The 16,581-nt window shown below is 41.7% G+C and overlaps 1 protein-coding gene across 1 annotated transcript; it reads left to right on the top strand.

Moving 5' to 3' along the window:
• Nucleotides 1-8,178: 8,178 nt before the first annotated feature.
• On the top strand, nucleotides 8,179-13,666 carry LOC309476329 (uncharacterized protein; the record flags this gene model as incomplete). The annotated part of the gene is made up of 3 exons (XM_082139625.1): nucleotides 8,179-8,377; nucleotides 8,597-13,617; nucleotides 13,649-13,666. The coding sequence occupies exons 2-3, from the start codon at nucleotides 8,803-8,805 to the stop codon at nucleotides 13,664-13,666; spliced, it is 4,833 nt and encodes a 1,610-aa protein (XP_081995751.1). The 5' UTR covers nucleotides 8,179-8,377; nucleotides 8,597-8,802.
• Nucleotides 13,667-16,581: the final 2,915 nt, after the last annotated feature.

Here is a 16,581-nt window from a genome sequence, read left to right as displayed (position 1 = left end):
AAACAATACCAATGAAATGTTCTTTTTTGAACACTTGTGACAATCTTCTATGGAAGCCCGTTTCCGCCACGTTGAGTAAAAAAAAAAGATTCTTTAAGTCATAATAATGAGAAACTTTCTCATAATAATGACTTAACATCTCATAATAATGAGAAACTTTCTCATAATAATGACTTAACATCTCATAATAATGAGAAACTTTCTCGTAATAATGAGAAACGTTCTCGTAATAATGACTTAACATCTCAAAATAATGAGAAACGTTCTCGTAATTATGACTTAAACATCTCGTAATAATGAGAAACTTTCTTGTAATAATGACTTAACATCTCGTAATAATGAGAAACTTTCTCGAAATAATGACTTAACATCTCGTAATAATGACTTAACATTATTGTAATAATGACGCCTGCTTGTGCACACCGATGGAAATTGTTACATGAATTTACAAAACTATCAGATTAAAGTTGGAATATTACATTTATTCGTCAAGTTTAAGTGTGACATCTTCATAAAATATATGGGTATGTGTGTTAATATAACACGCATTTTGCAGATATTGCGGATATTTGATGTGCAGGTTCATCTGGAAGATATCAATAGGCCTACAGAAATCACCTTTAAGATGTTTATGACTTTGGGGACATTTACACATAAGTGGGCAGTGGAATGGGGGAAAACGCAAGGTCTTGAGACGTGTTTTTAAAAGCTGAACTTCTTTTCAATTGAGCGCCGCGTTTTTAGAATGCCGTGTCATGCGCGAGACGCTTACAGAAGAGCGAGCGCAACGTCCGTAGTGCGCGTATGCCTAGAAAAGCAATGAAAAAGCGCGTTCTGTATGAATGGACCCCTACACAGATTTCCAGATGAAGTGTTCTTAAACAGATTTGGATGTGCTGTCTTATCATTCCTCCATCTATTTGAAATCCATGGATCACCCTTCTGTGTTGCTGCTTGTTCATACACAAAAATACAAATGAATATTACAAATGAATAAAAGACTATCTAGTATGGAAGCCCATCTCATACACTGATTATTTATCATTAATGTAATTCACTGCAGAGCGTGCCATGTTTGCTGTGATGCATTTGCATGGCTTTAACCAGGGGATGTCGCTATAGCGTGGCACGCCCTTCTGCCCGTGCGAGAACATTTTGTGTGTAAGATTTATCATATTTGTCTGCAAAACTGATTAAACATTACAGAACAGCTGCAATAATTGCTATCTGTGTATTTACACACATCACAAAATTTCCTAAGTACATTTTCATAGTAATACTATTGAACACTTTCTAAAAGAATGTCCTGAAGTACTAGCGTCAAGTAGGAAAGTAGTGAACTTAGGAAATAACTTCAATTCATAATAAGACTCAAATCTAACTTAAAATACACTCAAACTTAATATTACAGTGTTAATATTAAAATGTGTACTTTTAAAATATGCTTTCAGTGTATGGTACAATGACAATTTTGAGCATACAATTTAAAATATATCAAAAATGTTTACACTTTTTTTCAAATAAGTACACTTTAGAAAGTGCACTTAACTTTCACTTAAAGTATATTTTAGTATAATATAATTCTATAAACTGTTATATAGTATAATTATTTTCAAGTGTACGGACACGTTCACAGAAGATCAGGTACACATACACGCACGAGCACAACCTCGATGGGAGGGTGCTCGCTGGTAGTGGGGGAGGGGCATGAGAGTTGTAAACATTCAAAATTTTGGCTAAGTTGACCCAATCTGCCAGACTTGCCGACTGCAACTTTAAGTGCATCTAAAAGAAATGGATATGGGGACACCTACAGGTGATTAGTGTAAACTATCAATAAAGTCGGCCATCTTCTCAGTTTTATGTAAGCTGTTGAGGAGAATGGTAGGTGGAAAATCTCTCTCCGGTCAAACAGAAATTGAATGTTGTCAGAGATAATTTTGTTTGTCTTTAAGGTCAAAATAATTATTTTAAAAGTGTTTTATTTCAAATTTGAGTCATGAGAGACATAGAATTGATGGATAATTAACTTTATACCGAAACTCATTGTCGAGCACATTAAGAGTGCATGGTATTCATTGTGTTTCTATATCTGTATTTTCTTGTTGTTGTTTATTTTTACTCTTATATTTATTTTTGACAGTTATGTACGGAAGCATATTGCATTCACTTGAGGAAAAATAATCTACTCTGTTTTTCTGAATTAACGAGTTAATTATCTCAAAATTATGAGATAATTTTTCATACAAAATATTTGCTCTGTTTTTCTGAATTAATTACTTAATTATCTCATAATTATGAGATAATTAAGTCATTAATTCAGAAAAACCGAGCAAAAACTTTTTATTCATGAAAAATGATCTCGTAATTCTGAGATAATTAAGTCATTAATTCAGAAAAACAGAGCAAAAACTTTTTATTTATGAAAAATTATCTTGTAATTCTGAGATAATTAACTCGTTAATTCAGAAAAACTCAAGTTAATGCAATACGCTTCCGTAGTTATGTGACCGGATGAGCTGTAATTCACGTCTGTTTGGTGTCATTTCATATGTTCTCAGGTATGATGCAATGTTTGTATGATATTACGTTTTCTATGTTCAGAAAAAAGACTGAGCTCTTAATTATTGAAAAACTGGTTTATTGCTTGTTAAACTGGTGAAAAGCGTTTTATGCAAGCTGTTGTGGAGAACGTTATGTGACCGGATGAGCTGTAATTCACGTCTGTTTGGTGTCATTTCATATGTTCTCAGTAAACCTGCGATGATTGAGCTCAGCATACGTCTTTGTGTGGTCTTTTCTGGAAGGGTCAAAAGAAAGAATTAGAGGGGGTTACAATGGTGCCGTGATTCCCGTCCGTGATCAAACGCGAGGCCTAAAAATGTGTTAGAAAACGTTCATTTCAAAGACGAGTTTGTTCAGAATCAGTTACATATAGCAGGTCGGCTGAATCGATTTCCTTCTCATACATTCCCGTAGCGTCACAGTGCATTTCCCTGTTGACGCCCAGCTTCCATTGACTTAAATGGGGCTGCTTTGAACAGTTTTTTTCAGCGCTTCGAAACTAGACGGTCATTGGATAAATGCTGCGATTATGTTCCGCCCATGGAAGCTCAGCTTCTCTGGGGGTGAACGGGGAGTAGGCTGGTCTGGACTCCGGCTTCTGCGTGATGATTGGAGGGTCTGTTCAAAGGCTGCATCTCCTTTTGATTGACAGCGATTTCATACAATAAAAAGTTGCTGATGTTGAAGCTGTTCGAGCTCAGTCCCATCGCAGATTTTTCAAAGACAAACTGCTGCAATCATTTCTTGGTATTTGCTTGTCGAAATTGCAATCCAATTTTCATAATACATTTCACACAATTATACATTTATACATTTGTAATAAGGATCCACTGGAAGCAAGTGATAGATGAGAACCCAAGTGAAGTTTATTAACTAAAACAAAACATGAAACAAAACATGACGTGGCATGAAGATGAAACTTACACTACAGCAGACTTACAGGAAACAATACTTGACAAAGACACATGGCAAACATGAGGGCTTAAATACACAGACTAATGACAAAACAAGGGACACCTGTGAACAATGATCAGACAATTAACCAATGACAAGACATGGCAGGATCACATGACAAACAGGGAATCACATGACAGACATGGAAACAAGACATGACACAGAAACATGACAAGAACAAACCCAAAACGTGACAGAATCCCCCCCTCTAAGGGCGTCTCCCGACGCCCAACAAAACCAAAACACAAGATAAGACCAGGAGGGTGGTGGAGTGGAGGAGGTCATGGGGGAGGGATGGTGGGCCAGGCCCGTGCAGGGGGACAGGACATGGGACGTGGCATGGCGTGGACGGGCCTGGGTCGTGGCATGGCGTGGGCAGACCTGGGCCGTGGCATGGCGTGGGCGGACCTGGGCCGTGGCATGGCGTGGGCGGACCTGGGCCGTGGCATGGCGTGGGCGGACCTGGGCCGTGGCAAGGCGTGGGCGGACCTGGGCCGTGGCAAGGCGTGGGCGGATCCGGCAGTACAGGAAGCCAGGGCGGATCCGGCAGTACAGGAAGCCAGGGCGGATCCGGCAGTACAGGAAGCCAGGGCGGATCCGGCAGTACAGGAAGCCAGGGCGGATCCGGCAGTGCAGGAAGCCAGGGCGGATCCGGCAGTGCAGGAAGCCAGGGTGGACCAGACAGTTCAGGTGGCCAAGGTGGACTCCAGAACAGAAATGACGTGAACAGGCTCTGGCTCGGCAGACGTGACGTGAACAGGCTCTGGCTCGGCAGACGTGACGTGACGTGAACAGGCTCTGGCTCGGCAGACGTGACGTGAAGCTCAGTCTCTGGATCGGCAGACGTGACGTGAAGCTCAGTCTCTGGATCGGCAGACATGACGTGAAGCTCAGTCTCTGGATCGGCAGACGTGACGTGAAGCTCAGTCTCTGGATCGGCAGACGTGACGTGAAGCCCAGTCTCTGGATCAGCAGACATGACGTGAAGCTCAGTCTCTGGATCGGCAGACGTGACGTGAAGCTCAGTCTCTGGATCGGCAGGCGTGACGTGAACTTCAAATGTGTGCACCGACCACACACACCATATGGCTGTGGCCATAATTGTTAGTGTAGCCATAACTGAGGGCTCAGGTTCAGGCGTGGCGGCGGCCATCTTGTCAGGAGACACAGGCTCGGTGGCGGCCATCTTGTCAGGAGACACAGGCTCGGCGGCGGCCATCTTGTCAGGAGACACAGGCTCGGCGGCGGCCATCTTGTCAGGAGACACAGGCTCGGTGGCCGACGTGGCGTGAACAGATTCGGACTTGGCAGGCGTGACGTGAAGAGACCCAGACATGGCAGACATGACGTGAAGAGATTCAGGCTTGGCAGACATGACATGAAGAGATTCAGGCTTGGCAGACATGACATGAAGAGATTCAGGCTTGGCAGACATGACATGAAGAGATTCAGGCTTGGCAGACATGACGTGAAGAGATTCAGGCTTGGTAGGCATGACGTGAAGTGGCTCAGGCTTGGCAGGCATGACGTGAAGTGGCTCAGGCTTGGCAGGCATGACGTGAAGTGGCTCAGGCTTGGCAGGCATGACGTGAAGTGGCTCAGGCTTGGCAGGCATGACGTGAAGTGGCTCAGGCTTGGCAGGCATGACGTGAAATGGCTCAGGCTTGGCAGATACTGTGGGTTTGTGGGGCTTCTCCTCAAAACCCACAGTAAATGAGGAACCGCTCAATAATAGGGCATAGTCCATGTATTGTGCCAGAGACCAATGAATTTTTCCCCCAGGTAGCTGGGAGCAAACAGGCTCATTCAAACCTACCCTAAAAATGTCTTTGAGAGCCACATCATTAAAGTCCACCAGGTGAGAGAGTTCACAAAACTCTGCAACATAATCCTCAATGGTGAGGTTGTCTTGGCGAAGAGAAAGGAGGGCAACAACTTCTGGGTTCATGGTAAACGGTCAAGTATTCTGTAATAAGGATCCACTGGAAGCAAGTGATGGATGAGAACCCAAGTGCAGTTTATTAACTAAAACAAAACATGACGTGGCATGAAAATGAAACTTACACTACAGCAGACTTACAGGAAACAATACTTGACAAAGACACATGGCAAACATGAGGGCTTAAATACACAGACTAGACAATTAACCAATGACAAGACATGGCAGGATCACATGACAAACAGGGAATCACATGACAGACATAGAAACAAGACATGACATGTCTTTCCTGTTGGCATGTCGTGTCATGTCGTGTTTTAAGCATGTCGTGTTATGATGACATGTCATCAGGAAAGCCATAAATAACTATGTAAATTAAAGCCACATTGAATCAGAAGTAGCGTCATGGAGAAGTTATGCATATGCCACCAGAGAGAAGTTTATTATTTTCACTCAATCCAGTTACAAAATCTAATTAAACATTACACGTTTAAAACATATGCATGGGTGAATTGTTCAACATAAGTTCTGTAACAAGTGTTACGGCCAGCTCGTTTCGACCGTACATAAAGTATACAAGTACACTGAAGTAATATAACGAAGTCTAGGGTTCAAAATCAAAGGGGAAAAATCATAATCCAGATGGGGAGGAGAAAAGGTTGGTATGGGCTGTAAACAAATAAAGGTTCGCAAAACAAGTGACTTATCCAGAGGCTGTCGATCCCCTGGACGAAGTGAAGAGGAGTGATTGAGGCCAATGTTTTATCCTCTCCGTAATCAAGTAGTGAACAGGTAACAGGGGTGTGCAAGCTCCCACGCTCTCCTGGAAGAACACCGCCACCAGCAGGCGAGCAAGTAGAACGCAGGGTCGTAACACAAGCATTTAGAAAGTAGCTAGGATGTATTTCATTTTACGCATGCTTTAAGTTAATTTTACCAACTATTAAGATGTTAACCCTCTGGGGACCAAAAACGCGCCCGCGCGTTTTGCTCGTTTTTTTTTTTAGCAATGAAAAATAAACACAAAATGCTCTGTTAATTTTGATCTTTCATTTTCGTGTAATACATCAATCGATCCTGTTCAGTTTCTATTTTTTTTCTGTATACTCACAATACAAATAAAGTGTTTTGCTTTTTGACAAATAAAGAAAAACTAACATGATGCTATTTCTGCCTTCTCTCTGTCAGTAAACTCCCATTTGAAACGCGTTCGAAAATTATCTATAACTCCGCGAAAATTCAGTCAAACAGGCAAACAGACCCACGGGCATAAAGCTTGAGATCGCAGCTTTTAAATGAAGTAATTTATATAAAAAACAAATATTATCAGCTTCTGTAATCTGTATAAAAAGAGAGCGACTCCAGTCGAGCTCATTAGGAGCCATTCAAAAGTAATTTGACCACGCCCCGGAGAGCGCGTGCTATTCAAACGCAAATTCTGAGAACCATTTCAGTCTGTGAAACGCCCCCACATCAGCTGTAAACAAAGAGGCATAATATAGCCTACCTTATGGAGAAAATTTTCCGTGCTGATATGAGGAGCAGATCCCGCTGAGGAGTGAGGTAGGCTAAGTTATCCTTTCTCAAGTGTTAATGTGGAATAACGTTATGGAATAACGTTGTAGGCTTATGTAAACAAAAAGATGAATCGCGTTTCTATAATATGAATAGCGTTTCTGTGAGATGAATGAAGGGTACATATTTGTAAAGACTGTTTAGCCTAAATATGAATCGCGCGTCTGTGTGTGAAAGAATAAACTGCTTTTACAGTTACAGTTACTGCGTTACAGTCAGGCGAAGTATGAAAGACAACATTTTGTTGACTAGATTTGGGTACAGTTTTTACAGTAGAATATACTGTCACATCAAATAAGCTTTTCTGCTCATATATATAAAATACTATTTTGTCAAAAATAAAGTCATAGACTAAGATGTTCCAATGTTGGCTATATTCAAACTAATGAATACATATGATAAAATGTAGGCCTATAATCTTTTTTTTTTTTTTTTACAAAGAAAGAGTACTTTTTTTGCAGAAATATTGCTGAAATTGTAATTATTGTTGTAATTGTAACCTTTTTAATAAAATAGCAAAACATATTTACAAGATAGATGTAAGCAAAATCTTAAATGGTCAATATAAGTCTTCTTCTAAATATATAGGCTATTTTGTCCTTGCATTGTGGCTCAGTCAGTGTCACACCTGAATGAATGGCTAATTATGCAGAGTCATTATGCAGAGTGGGTGGGACTGGGTAATCTAAGGTGTAAACTACTCCTCCCCCTCGCATATTGGCTTTCCAAGCAAAACCTGTTTTACACCATTTAAATCAATGTATTTTTTTTTTGTGAACGATAAAGCAAGACTATTTTCACATAATTTTGAAGCTAGAACTCCAAGAGAAAACATCCATTAGTCAAAAGTCTTGTGGGCACATATTTTGTATGAGTTTTGTGGTCTTATTTCAGCAACTTTCATTTTTATTTTTTTAAATAACCACGCATAAACATTATTCTCTTAAAAATACAAACATCTACATACATGTTGCTCGCATATTATGGTAGGCCTGTTTGTGCTATATAGAGTGAATTTACACCTTTGCCATTAACATGTTTATAAATAACTGAAAAAAGCACAAATGTCAGAGCATGTCAGAACATCTCAAGGGCCCCAAAAACAGCTTGGTCCCCAGAGGGTTAAAGTTCATAGACCTTGTGCTGTTCTATATGAACATTCTGCATTTATTTGATATAAAAGTTGTAGTAAAGTGACCCCTTCTGTTCAAAGTTGGGTATTGCATATAATATTGTTAAAGTCTTTATATGATGACATCACAAATGTGAGCCCAGCAGCAAAGAAGAGCATGCGGTCATGGCTACTATTGCTCCTTTATTTAAGTTGTTTTGAAGGCACTTTCGGTATGTAGATGTTGCTACATTATAATTCCTATGCGTATTTAATTGTCATATCTTATATCCCAGATGTAAATTTAGTTTTCTTTGTTTCGTGAATGCACAATCTGTTTCTGTTATAGTTGATGCTAACTATATGCAATGTAAAATCCTTTGTTGTGCTTATGCAAACATGTAATCGACTCTGTACATTTAGGATTCTGTATTTTGTATTTTTTTTTACAGTTTTACGTTATTCCTTGGACAGCAGTAAACCTTGGAAACAATCCATGTGTCTGTAGTCTTTGGGAGGCGTTATCTGACTGCATACTCAAGCAAGGCGTTTGAGATAAAGGGCAGAACAGTAAAACGAAAATCTTCAGTGACCAACTTCTAGTTTCTAACTCCACGGCGGGGAGCAAGCTAGCCCATAAGGTGATCTTCCTCCTACGATGTCTAAATCAAGCTCCAAGTCTGGATCAAGGAGGCAAGCATCTAATGCATCATGTTCATCACGGCGCTCACGAGGCTCATCGGCCGTAACCACAGCTGCCGCAATGGCTAGAGCAGAGGCTGAAGCGGCTAAAGCGGAAATAGCGTTTGCTAAGAAAGAAAGTGAACTTAAAATACAACAAGCACAGCTTGAGGCATCACTAGAGACTTTAAGGCTGCAAAAAAAAGCTGCAGCCATACAAGCGAAGGCAGAGGCTTTAGAAACAGCTGCAGAGCAAGAAAGTAGGGGAAATTCGAGCGTAATAGACCTACCTATAGAGGATACAATAGAACGCACACAGGCTTACTTATCGGAACAAGCGGATAGTGCTGTAGATTCACAAATGCCAGTGCTGGATGGGCCGTTTTATGATAACGGAGGCATAACCGTTTCAGAAGTGCAACAACCACAGACTACTGAATCCTACATGCAGCAGGACGGTCAGCGTGTTTTTTATGCTATACCACCCAAATCTCAGCCTGTCAATGCAGAGTGTGTGCAGTACCCTACCATTTCGCAGTCCAAGGATGTACAGTTGCCATGCCCGGCTCAGCATGAGTCACACTTCAAGTCACCTCGAGATGGGTACCACCCACGATCTGCACCATTTCCAGGCAGTGAGGAAAGGAGCGGAGACAGAAGGGTGCCGCTTGACTATTATCAGACTCAGTCAGCTACACCTTTACAAGCTGGACAGTATCAAGGTAATCTGTATGCAAATAATCAAATGTCTGATGTCGTCAAGTTTATCGCAAGACGTGAATTAGTGTCAACCGGCCTTACACAGTTTAACGATCATCCAGAGACTTTCAGAGCATGGAGGGCATCCTTCATAAATGCCACTAAAGACCTTAACCTCTCACCTAGCGAGGAGATGGACTTGCTAGTGAAATGGCTGGGGTGTGAGTCAGCTGAGCATGCAAAACGGATCAGAGCTGTGCACATTAACCATCCGCTACAAGGGCTCAGGCTGATTTGGGACAGACTTTATGAAACATATGGCTCGCCGGAAATGGTAGAAAGTGCTCTATTCGCTAAACTGGAGAGCTTCCCAAAAATAGCAAACAGAGACAGTCACAGACTGCGCGAGCTGGGAGATTTGCTCATGGAGATCCAAGCAGCTAAGCAGGATGGCAATCTAATGGGTCTTTCCTATCTAGACACACCACGGGGAGTAAATCCGATAATTCAGAAATTGCCATTCAGCTTACAAGAGAAGTGGCTCACGGTGGGATCTAAGTACAAAGAGGACTGCAGAGTTTCCTTTCCACCCTTCAAGTTTTTAGTAGACTTTGTGTGTCAGCAAGCTAAAATGCGCAACGATCCAAGTTTCTTTCTCACAGCTGTACAGGAAGAAACTCGCAAACCAAACAAACAGTTAAACAAATCTGTTTTTCCCAGAGCTGTCATCACACACAAGACACAGGTCTCCTCTGAGAATTCATCAGCTGCCAGCGAACAAAAAAATAAGGTAAATCCAGCAAAACAGTGCTTTCTACACAATAAGCCTCACCCTCTGTTCAGATGTAGAGGATTCAGGATGAAACCTATGGAAGAGAGAAAGTCATTGCTCAAACAACAAGGCATATGCTTTAAATGTTGCAGCTCCATATTCCACATGGCAAAGAACTGTGATCAGGATGTTAAGTGTTCAGAATGTGGCAGCGTTACCCACATGGCTGCGCTCCATCCAGGCCCAGCACCATGGACAAAAGAACCACAATTCCCGACATCAGAGGATCGCAAAGTGAGTGAGGACGTACCTGTGGAATCTGAGGTTTCCTCAGCTTGTACAGAGGTGTGTGGAGACGGTCAACTTCCACGCTCATGCTCCAAGGTATGTCTCGTAAAAGTATTTCCTGAAGGCCACCCAGAAAAGGCAGTCAAAACGTATGTGATACTAGATGATCAAAGCAACAGATCGCTCGCAAGATCAGAATTCTTCGATCTGTTTGACATTACAGAGTGTAACGTAGCCTACACTCTCAAAACATGCGCAGGCACAGTCGAAACAGAAGGCAGGCTAGCACGAGGCTTTCAAGTGGAATCCTTTGATGGAAGCTTAGTCTTACCCTTACCAGTGCTACTTGAGTGTAACGAAATTCCAGACAATCGCTCTGAAATCCCCACTCCAGGAGTAGTTAGTAACCACAGGCACCTAAAACATCTTGCAAAATACATCCCAGAGCCCGATCATCATGTTCCCATTCTTCTCCTGTTAGGCAGAGATATGATCAGAGTCCACAAAGCCCATAAGCAAGTAAATGGGCCACCAAATGCTCCCTTTGCGCAAAAGTTGGACTTCGGGTGGGTAATCATTGGAGACATGTGCCTCGGGAAAGTTCATAAACCGACTTTCATCCAAACTTACCACACCAACATTATGGAAAACGGTCAGTCTACATACTTTCACCCATGTCCTAACAACTACACTGTAAAGGATAGATCCCAAAGTGAGTCACTCACCAAGTCCCTTATCAAGGAGCGGACTCAAAGACTAGCAGAATGGGATGTATTTCAGAGAACAAAAGATGACGAGAGAACAGCTCAGTCTATCGAGGACAGACTCTTTCTGCAGATCATGGACAGAGAAGTCTATAAAGACGAGGAAAATTCATGGGTTGCCCCACTCCCATTTAAGCAGCCAAGGCAATATCTTCCAAACAATCGTCCACAAGCTGTGGAACGCTTCAATTCACTTCTACGATCTTTCAGGAAGAAGCCTGAGATGAAAAAAGACTTTGTAGCCTTTATGGAGAGGCTATTCCAAAATGATCATGCAGAAATAGCTCCTTCAGTTGGTCCCAATGAACAGTGTTGGTATCTACCTTCTTTTGCTGTGTACCATCCAAAAAAGCCATCCCAGATCCGAGTGGTCTTTGACTCGAGCGCTCAATGCAAAGGGGCATCACTGAACAAGGTTCTCTTGACGGGTCCTGACCTCAACAACAGTCTCCTCGGTGTCCTCATGCGGTTTCGCAAAGAGCCTGTCGCCTTCATGGTAGATATACAGCAAATGTTCCACTGCTTTAAAGTGCGATCTGCAGACAGGAACCACCTCAGGTTCCTCTGGTTTCATGAAAATAACCCAGAGAACGAGGTCACGGAATACCGTATGAAGGTACACGTATTTGGGAACAGTCCCTCTCCGGCAGTGGCCATTTACTGTCTTCGTCGTGCAGCTCAAGAAGGACAAGAGGAATTCGGTCAAGACGCCCTACAGTTCGTGGAGCAAGACTTTTATATGGATGACGGATTGAAGTCCTTACCTTCCGCAGAGATGGCAATCGACCTGTTAAAAAGGACACAAGACATGCTGGCTGGATCTAACTTGAAGTTGCATAAACTGGCTTCAAACAGCAAGGAAGTTATGGGAGCATTCCCATCTGAGGATTACGCCAATTCAATGAAAGAACTGGATTTAGGTGTTAGCTCACTTCCTATGCAACGCAGTCTTGGCTTGCTTTGGAATCTGGACACAGACTGCTTCAACTTCCACGTCCAAAAGGATAGAAGGCCTTACACTAGGCGTGGACTGCTGTCAGTTATAAACAGTTTGTATGACCCACTAGGATTTGTGGCCCCCGTCACAGTTCAGGGCAAAGTACTACTGAGGGAGCTAACTGAAAATGCTGCTGACTGGGACGCATGCTTACCTGTGAACAAACAAAAGGTGTGGGAGGAGTGGAGAGATTCTCTGCAAGAACTGCAACATGTACAAGTCCCAAGAAGCTATGGGCCCACATCGTTGTCAGGTGCCAAGTTCAAGGAGCTCTGTGTTTTTTCAGATGCTTCTGAGAAAGTAATAGCAGCAGTTGCTTACCTCAAAACAGTTGATTCAGATGGTATCTGTCATATGGGGTTCATCACAGGCAAAGCAAGGCTAGCGCCACAACCAGAGCACACTATACCTCGTCTGGAACTCTGTGCGGCTGTCTTGGCAGTGAACATGATGGAAACTATCATTGCAGAGATTGCTATCAAATTTGATGAGATCACCTTCTACACAGATAGTAGAGTGGTCCTTGGCTATATCTACAACGAGAAACGTAGATTTCATGTCTATGTAAGCAATCGTGTACAGAGAATCCGAACAAGCACTAACCCAGAACAATGGCATTATGTGAGCTCAGAGCATAATCCAGCTGATGTCGCAACACGACCAATTGCTCCAACCAAATTGCAGGACACTATCTGGTTCAGTGGACCAGCATTCTTGCATCATCCAAAAACAGAGACTTTCCCTAGAGAACCCTTCGCACTTGTTGATCCTGATCGAGATTCAGAAGTTCGTCCACAAGTAACAGTGTTGCATACCACTGTCTCAAATCGCTTTGAACGCTTTTCGGACTGGAGCCGTCTGATCCGAGCTGTTGGAAAGCTGATTCATATCGCACGCTCTTATAAGCAGGGTCAAAATGACACCCCTCAGGCATGCAAAGGATGGCACTGTTGCAAACTTCCTCTTAGTGCTGACACAATACTTCAGAGCACAGTTGTTGTCATACGAGCAGTACAACAGGAAACCTTTGCTGACGAGTTGCAGTGCCTCAAACAGAACAAACCACTTCACAAAACTAGCACACTCCGAAAACTAGATCCCTTCATTGATCAAAGCGGACTGTTGAGGGTCGGAGGTCGTCTGGTCAAAGCAGATCTTGGTTTTGAAGAAAAAAGACCCCTCCTCATACCTGGTAGGAACCATGTAGCATTACTTCTAACACGACACTTTCATGAGCAAACACATCATCAGGGTCGTCATTTCACAGAGGGAGCGATAAGATCTGCCGGCTACTGGATAATAGGAGGCAAAAGACATGTGAACAGTCTCATCCATTCCTGTGTTGTATGCCGCAGACTCAGGAGGGGCTGCGAGACTCAAAAGATGGCAGATCTGCCCGCTGACAGGCTCAGCATAGAGCCTCCCTTCACACATGTGGGACTAGATGTGTTTGGCCCCTGGTCAGTATCTGCTCGTAGGACAAGAGGCGGCTATGCAGAAAGCAAAAGATGGGCGGTGCTATTCACATGTTTAAGTGTCAGAGCCATTCATATAGAAGTGATCGAGTCCCTAGATACCTCCAGTTTCATTAATGCTTTAAGGAGGTTTCTGGCAATCCGGGGTCCAGTGAAACGGATTCGCTCTGATAGAGGGACCAATTTCATTGGAGCGTGTAAAGACCTGCAAATTCCTTCCAATGTTGATGAAAAGGCGGTGAAACAATTCCTGTCAGATCACGGCTGCATATGGACTTTCAACCCTCCGCATTCATCGCACATGGGGGGTGCATGGGAAAGGATGATTGGCATTGCTCGTAGGATTTTGGACTCCATGCTTCTTCAGATGGCATCCTCTAAACTCACGCACGAGGTACTCTCCACCTTCATGGCTGAAGTTACTGCCATTATAAACAACAGACCACTGATACCTGTGTCTACCGATCCAACAGATCCTTTCATTCTAACACCTGCCACATTACTTACCCAAAAGACTGGTACTAGCTCAGTTCCACCTGGGGACTTTGGAAAGCCTGATCTGTACAAACAACAGTGGCGTACTCTGCAAAGCCTCGCAAACACTTTCTGGGACAGATGGCGTAAACAGTACCTTTCAACCCTACAGCATCGACGAAAATGGCAACACCAACAGCCCAACGTTTCCAAAGGATGCATAGTTCTGCTCAAGGACTCTCAGTCAAAACGGAACGATTGGCCCCTGGGCATCATAACGGAAACTTACCCCAGTCAAGATGGGCGAGTTCGAAAAGTACAAGTAAAAATCATTGGGAAAGACGGACCCAAACTGTTTCTGAGACCTATTAATGAGATAGTACTCCTCCTCCATGAAGATTCGGAATAGACCGTTCAGGTTTACACTCAAGTAAGAAGGTTTGGTATTTCCTGAATACCAGACGGGGAGTGTGCTGTTCTATATGAACATTCTGCATTTATTTGATATAAAAGTTGTAGTAAAGTGACCCCTTCTGTTCAAAGTTGGGTATTGCATATAATATTGTTAAAGTCTTTATATGATGACATCACAAATGTGAGCCCAGCAGCAAAGAAGAGCATGCGGTCATGGCTACTATTGCTCCTTTATTTAAGTTGTTTTGAAGGCACTTTCGGTATGTAGATGTTGCTACATTATAATTCCTATGCGTATTTAATTGTCATATCTTATATCCCAGATGTAAATTTAGTTTTCTTTGTTTCGTGAATGCACAATCTGTTTCTGTTATAGTTGATGCTAACTATATGCAATGTAAAATCCTTTGTTGTGCTTATGCAAACATGTAATCGACTCTGTACATTTAGGATTCTGTATTTTGTATTTTTTTTTACAGTTTTACGTTATTCCTTGGACAGCAGTAAACCTTGGAAACAATCCATGTGTCTGTAGTCTTTGGGAGGCGTTATCTGACTGCATACTCAAGCAAGGCGTTTGAGATAAAGGGCAGAATAGACCTTTAGCGCATTCAAATTAAAACGTGATATCAATATCACATTAAACGCATCATTACCGAATTCAGGGGTGTTTAATAACTTCAATAGTTATCAAGCACCAGCTGATTTAAGTTTTTCTTCAAACAAAAGTAATTTTCTGATAAATCATTTTACACATACATGTGTTTTGTTGTATGCATTTTGAGGGTCGCTTATAGAAAGATGCGTCCTTGTCTTTGTTTCGTGGTATTTTTAAAAACATAGCTAGATCTACATAGATGTTTTACACGATAAGATATGTCAGAGAACCTTGTGCGGCATTCTATATCCGCATAAAGGGTTAAAATATAAAATATACATTTTAGCAGATGGAATAAAAAAAAATGAATCAACCCTCCTTTTACGTAAAAATACCACGTATCATCTCAAATTAATTAGCTTAACTGTTGTTTAGCGACATACACAAAATAACTGTATCTATGACTGTGCTGCGAAATGCACATCTGTAAGTGTAATAGTTAGAAGAGTTTGAAGTGTAATAGTTTTATAGGTAACAGCAATACTCATCTTTGATGTCGATGTTTCGTAGACATAGCAGAAAGATGTTCTAAAATAAATATGATTTCTTTAGTCTTAAACACTCTCATACTAGAAGGACCATCATTTAATTCTCTTTATGCAATATTTGTTCATGTTTTTCATACATTTCTATATGAACATGTTTGACCACACTCTGAGACTATATACTTTTTGCAAACTGTACAAAAACAATATGTAAACAGCGTAATGGACTAGTATGTAAAATGTCAATTACAGACATTCAAAAGCTAAAACTGATCACTATAGTGGCTTTTCTGTATTTGTTTTAAATGGCTCATGCTGTAATTACTTTTTTGCAAGTTGACCTCTAGAATTTACTTTTGGGCATTTTTATCTGCAGGTTTTACCAAAGTGTGGAACTTTTGTTTAACAGCTTCAAGCTTTGATGAATATGCCTCTCTCAGTGCAATAGTTTAAGTGTAAAACAGCATGCACTTTGTGTGATTCGTAGATAGAGGGAAAGTTGCACTAAATGAAGTATCAATTTAGTCAAACAGAAAGACTATCACTTAAATTCTTAATTGTCATTTATTTCTATAAACACTGAATGTTGACGGCTCTCAAAGAAATGTCTTCACCTAAAACACATACAGTCTTACATACAAAATGTGAAACAGTGTCATCTGCTATCTGAACAAGATGACTAAATCTAGTGGAGTAATAAAACCATCACTTGTGAACTTTTGTGTATTTA

Source organism: Leuciscus leuciscus (genome assembly GCF_965113295.1).
Source record: "Leuciscus leuciscus genome assembly, chromosome: 1".
NCBI lineage: Eukaryota > Metazoa > Chordata > Actinopteri > Cypriniformes > Leuciscidae > Leuciscus > Leuciscus leuciscus.
This window is presented reverse-complemented; position numbering and strand designations above follow the sequence as displayed.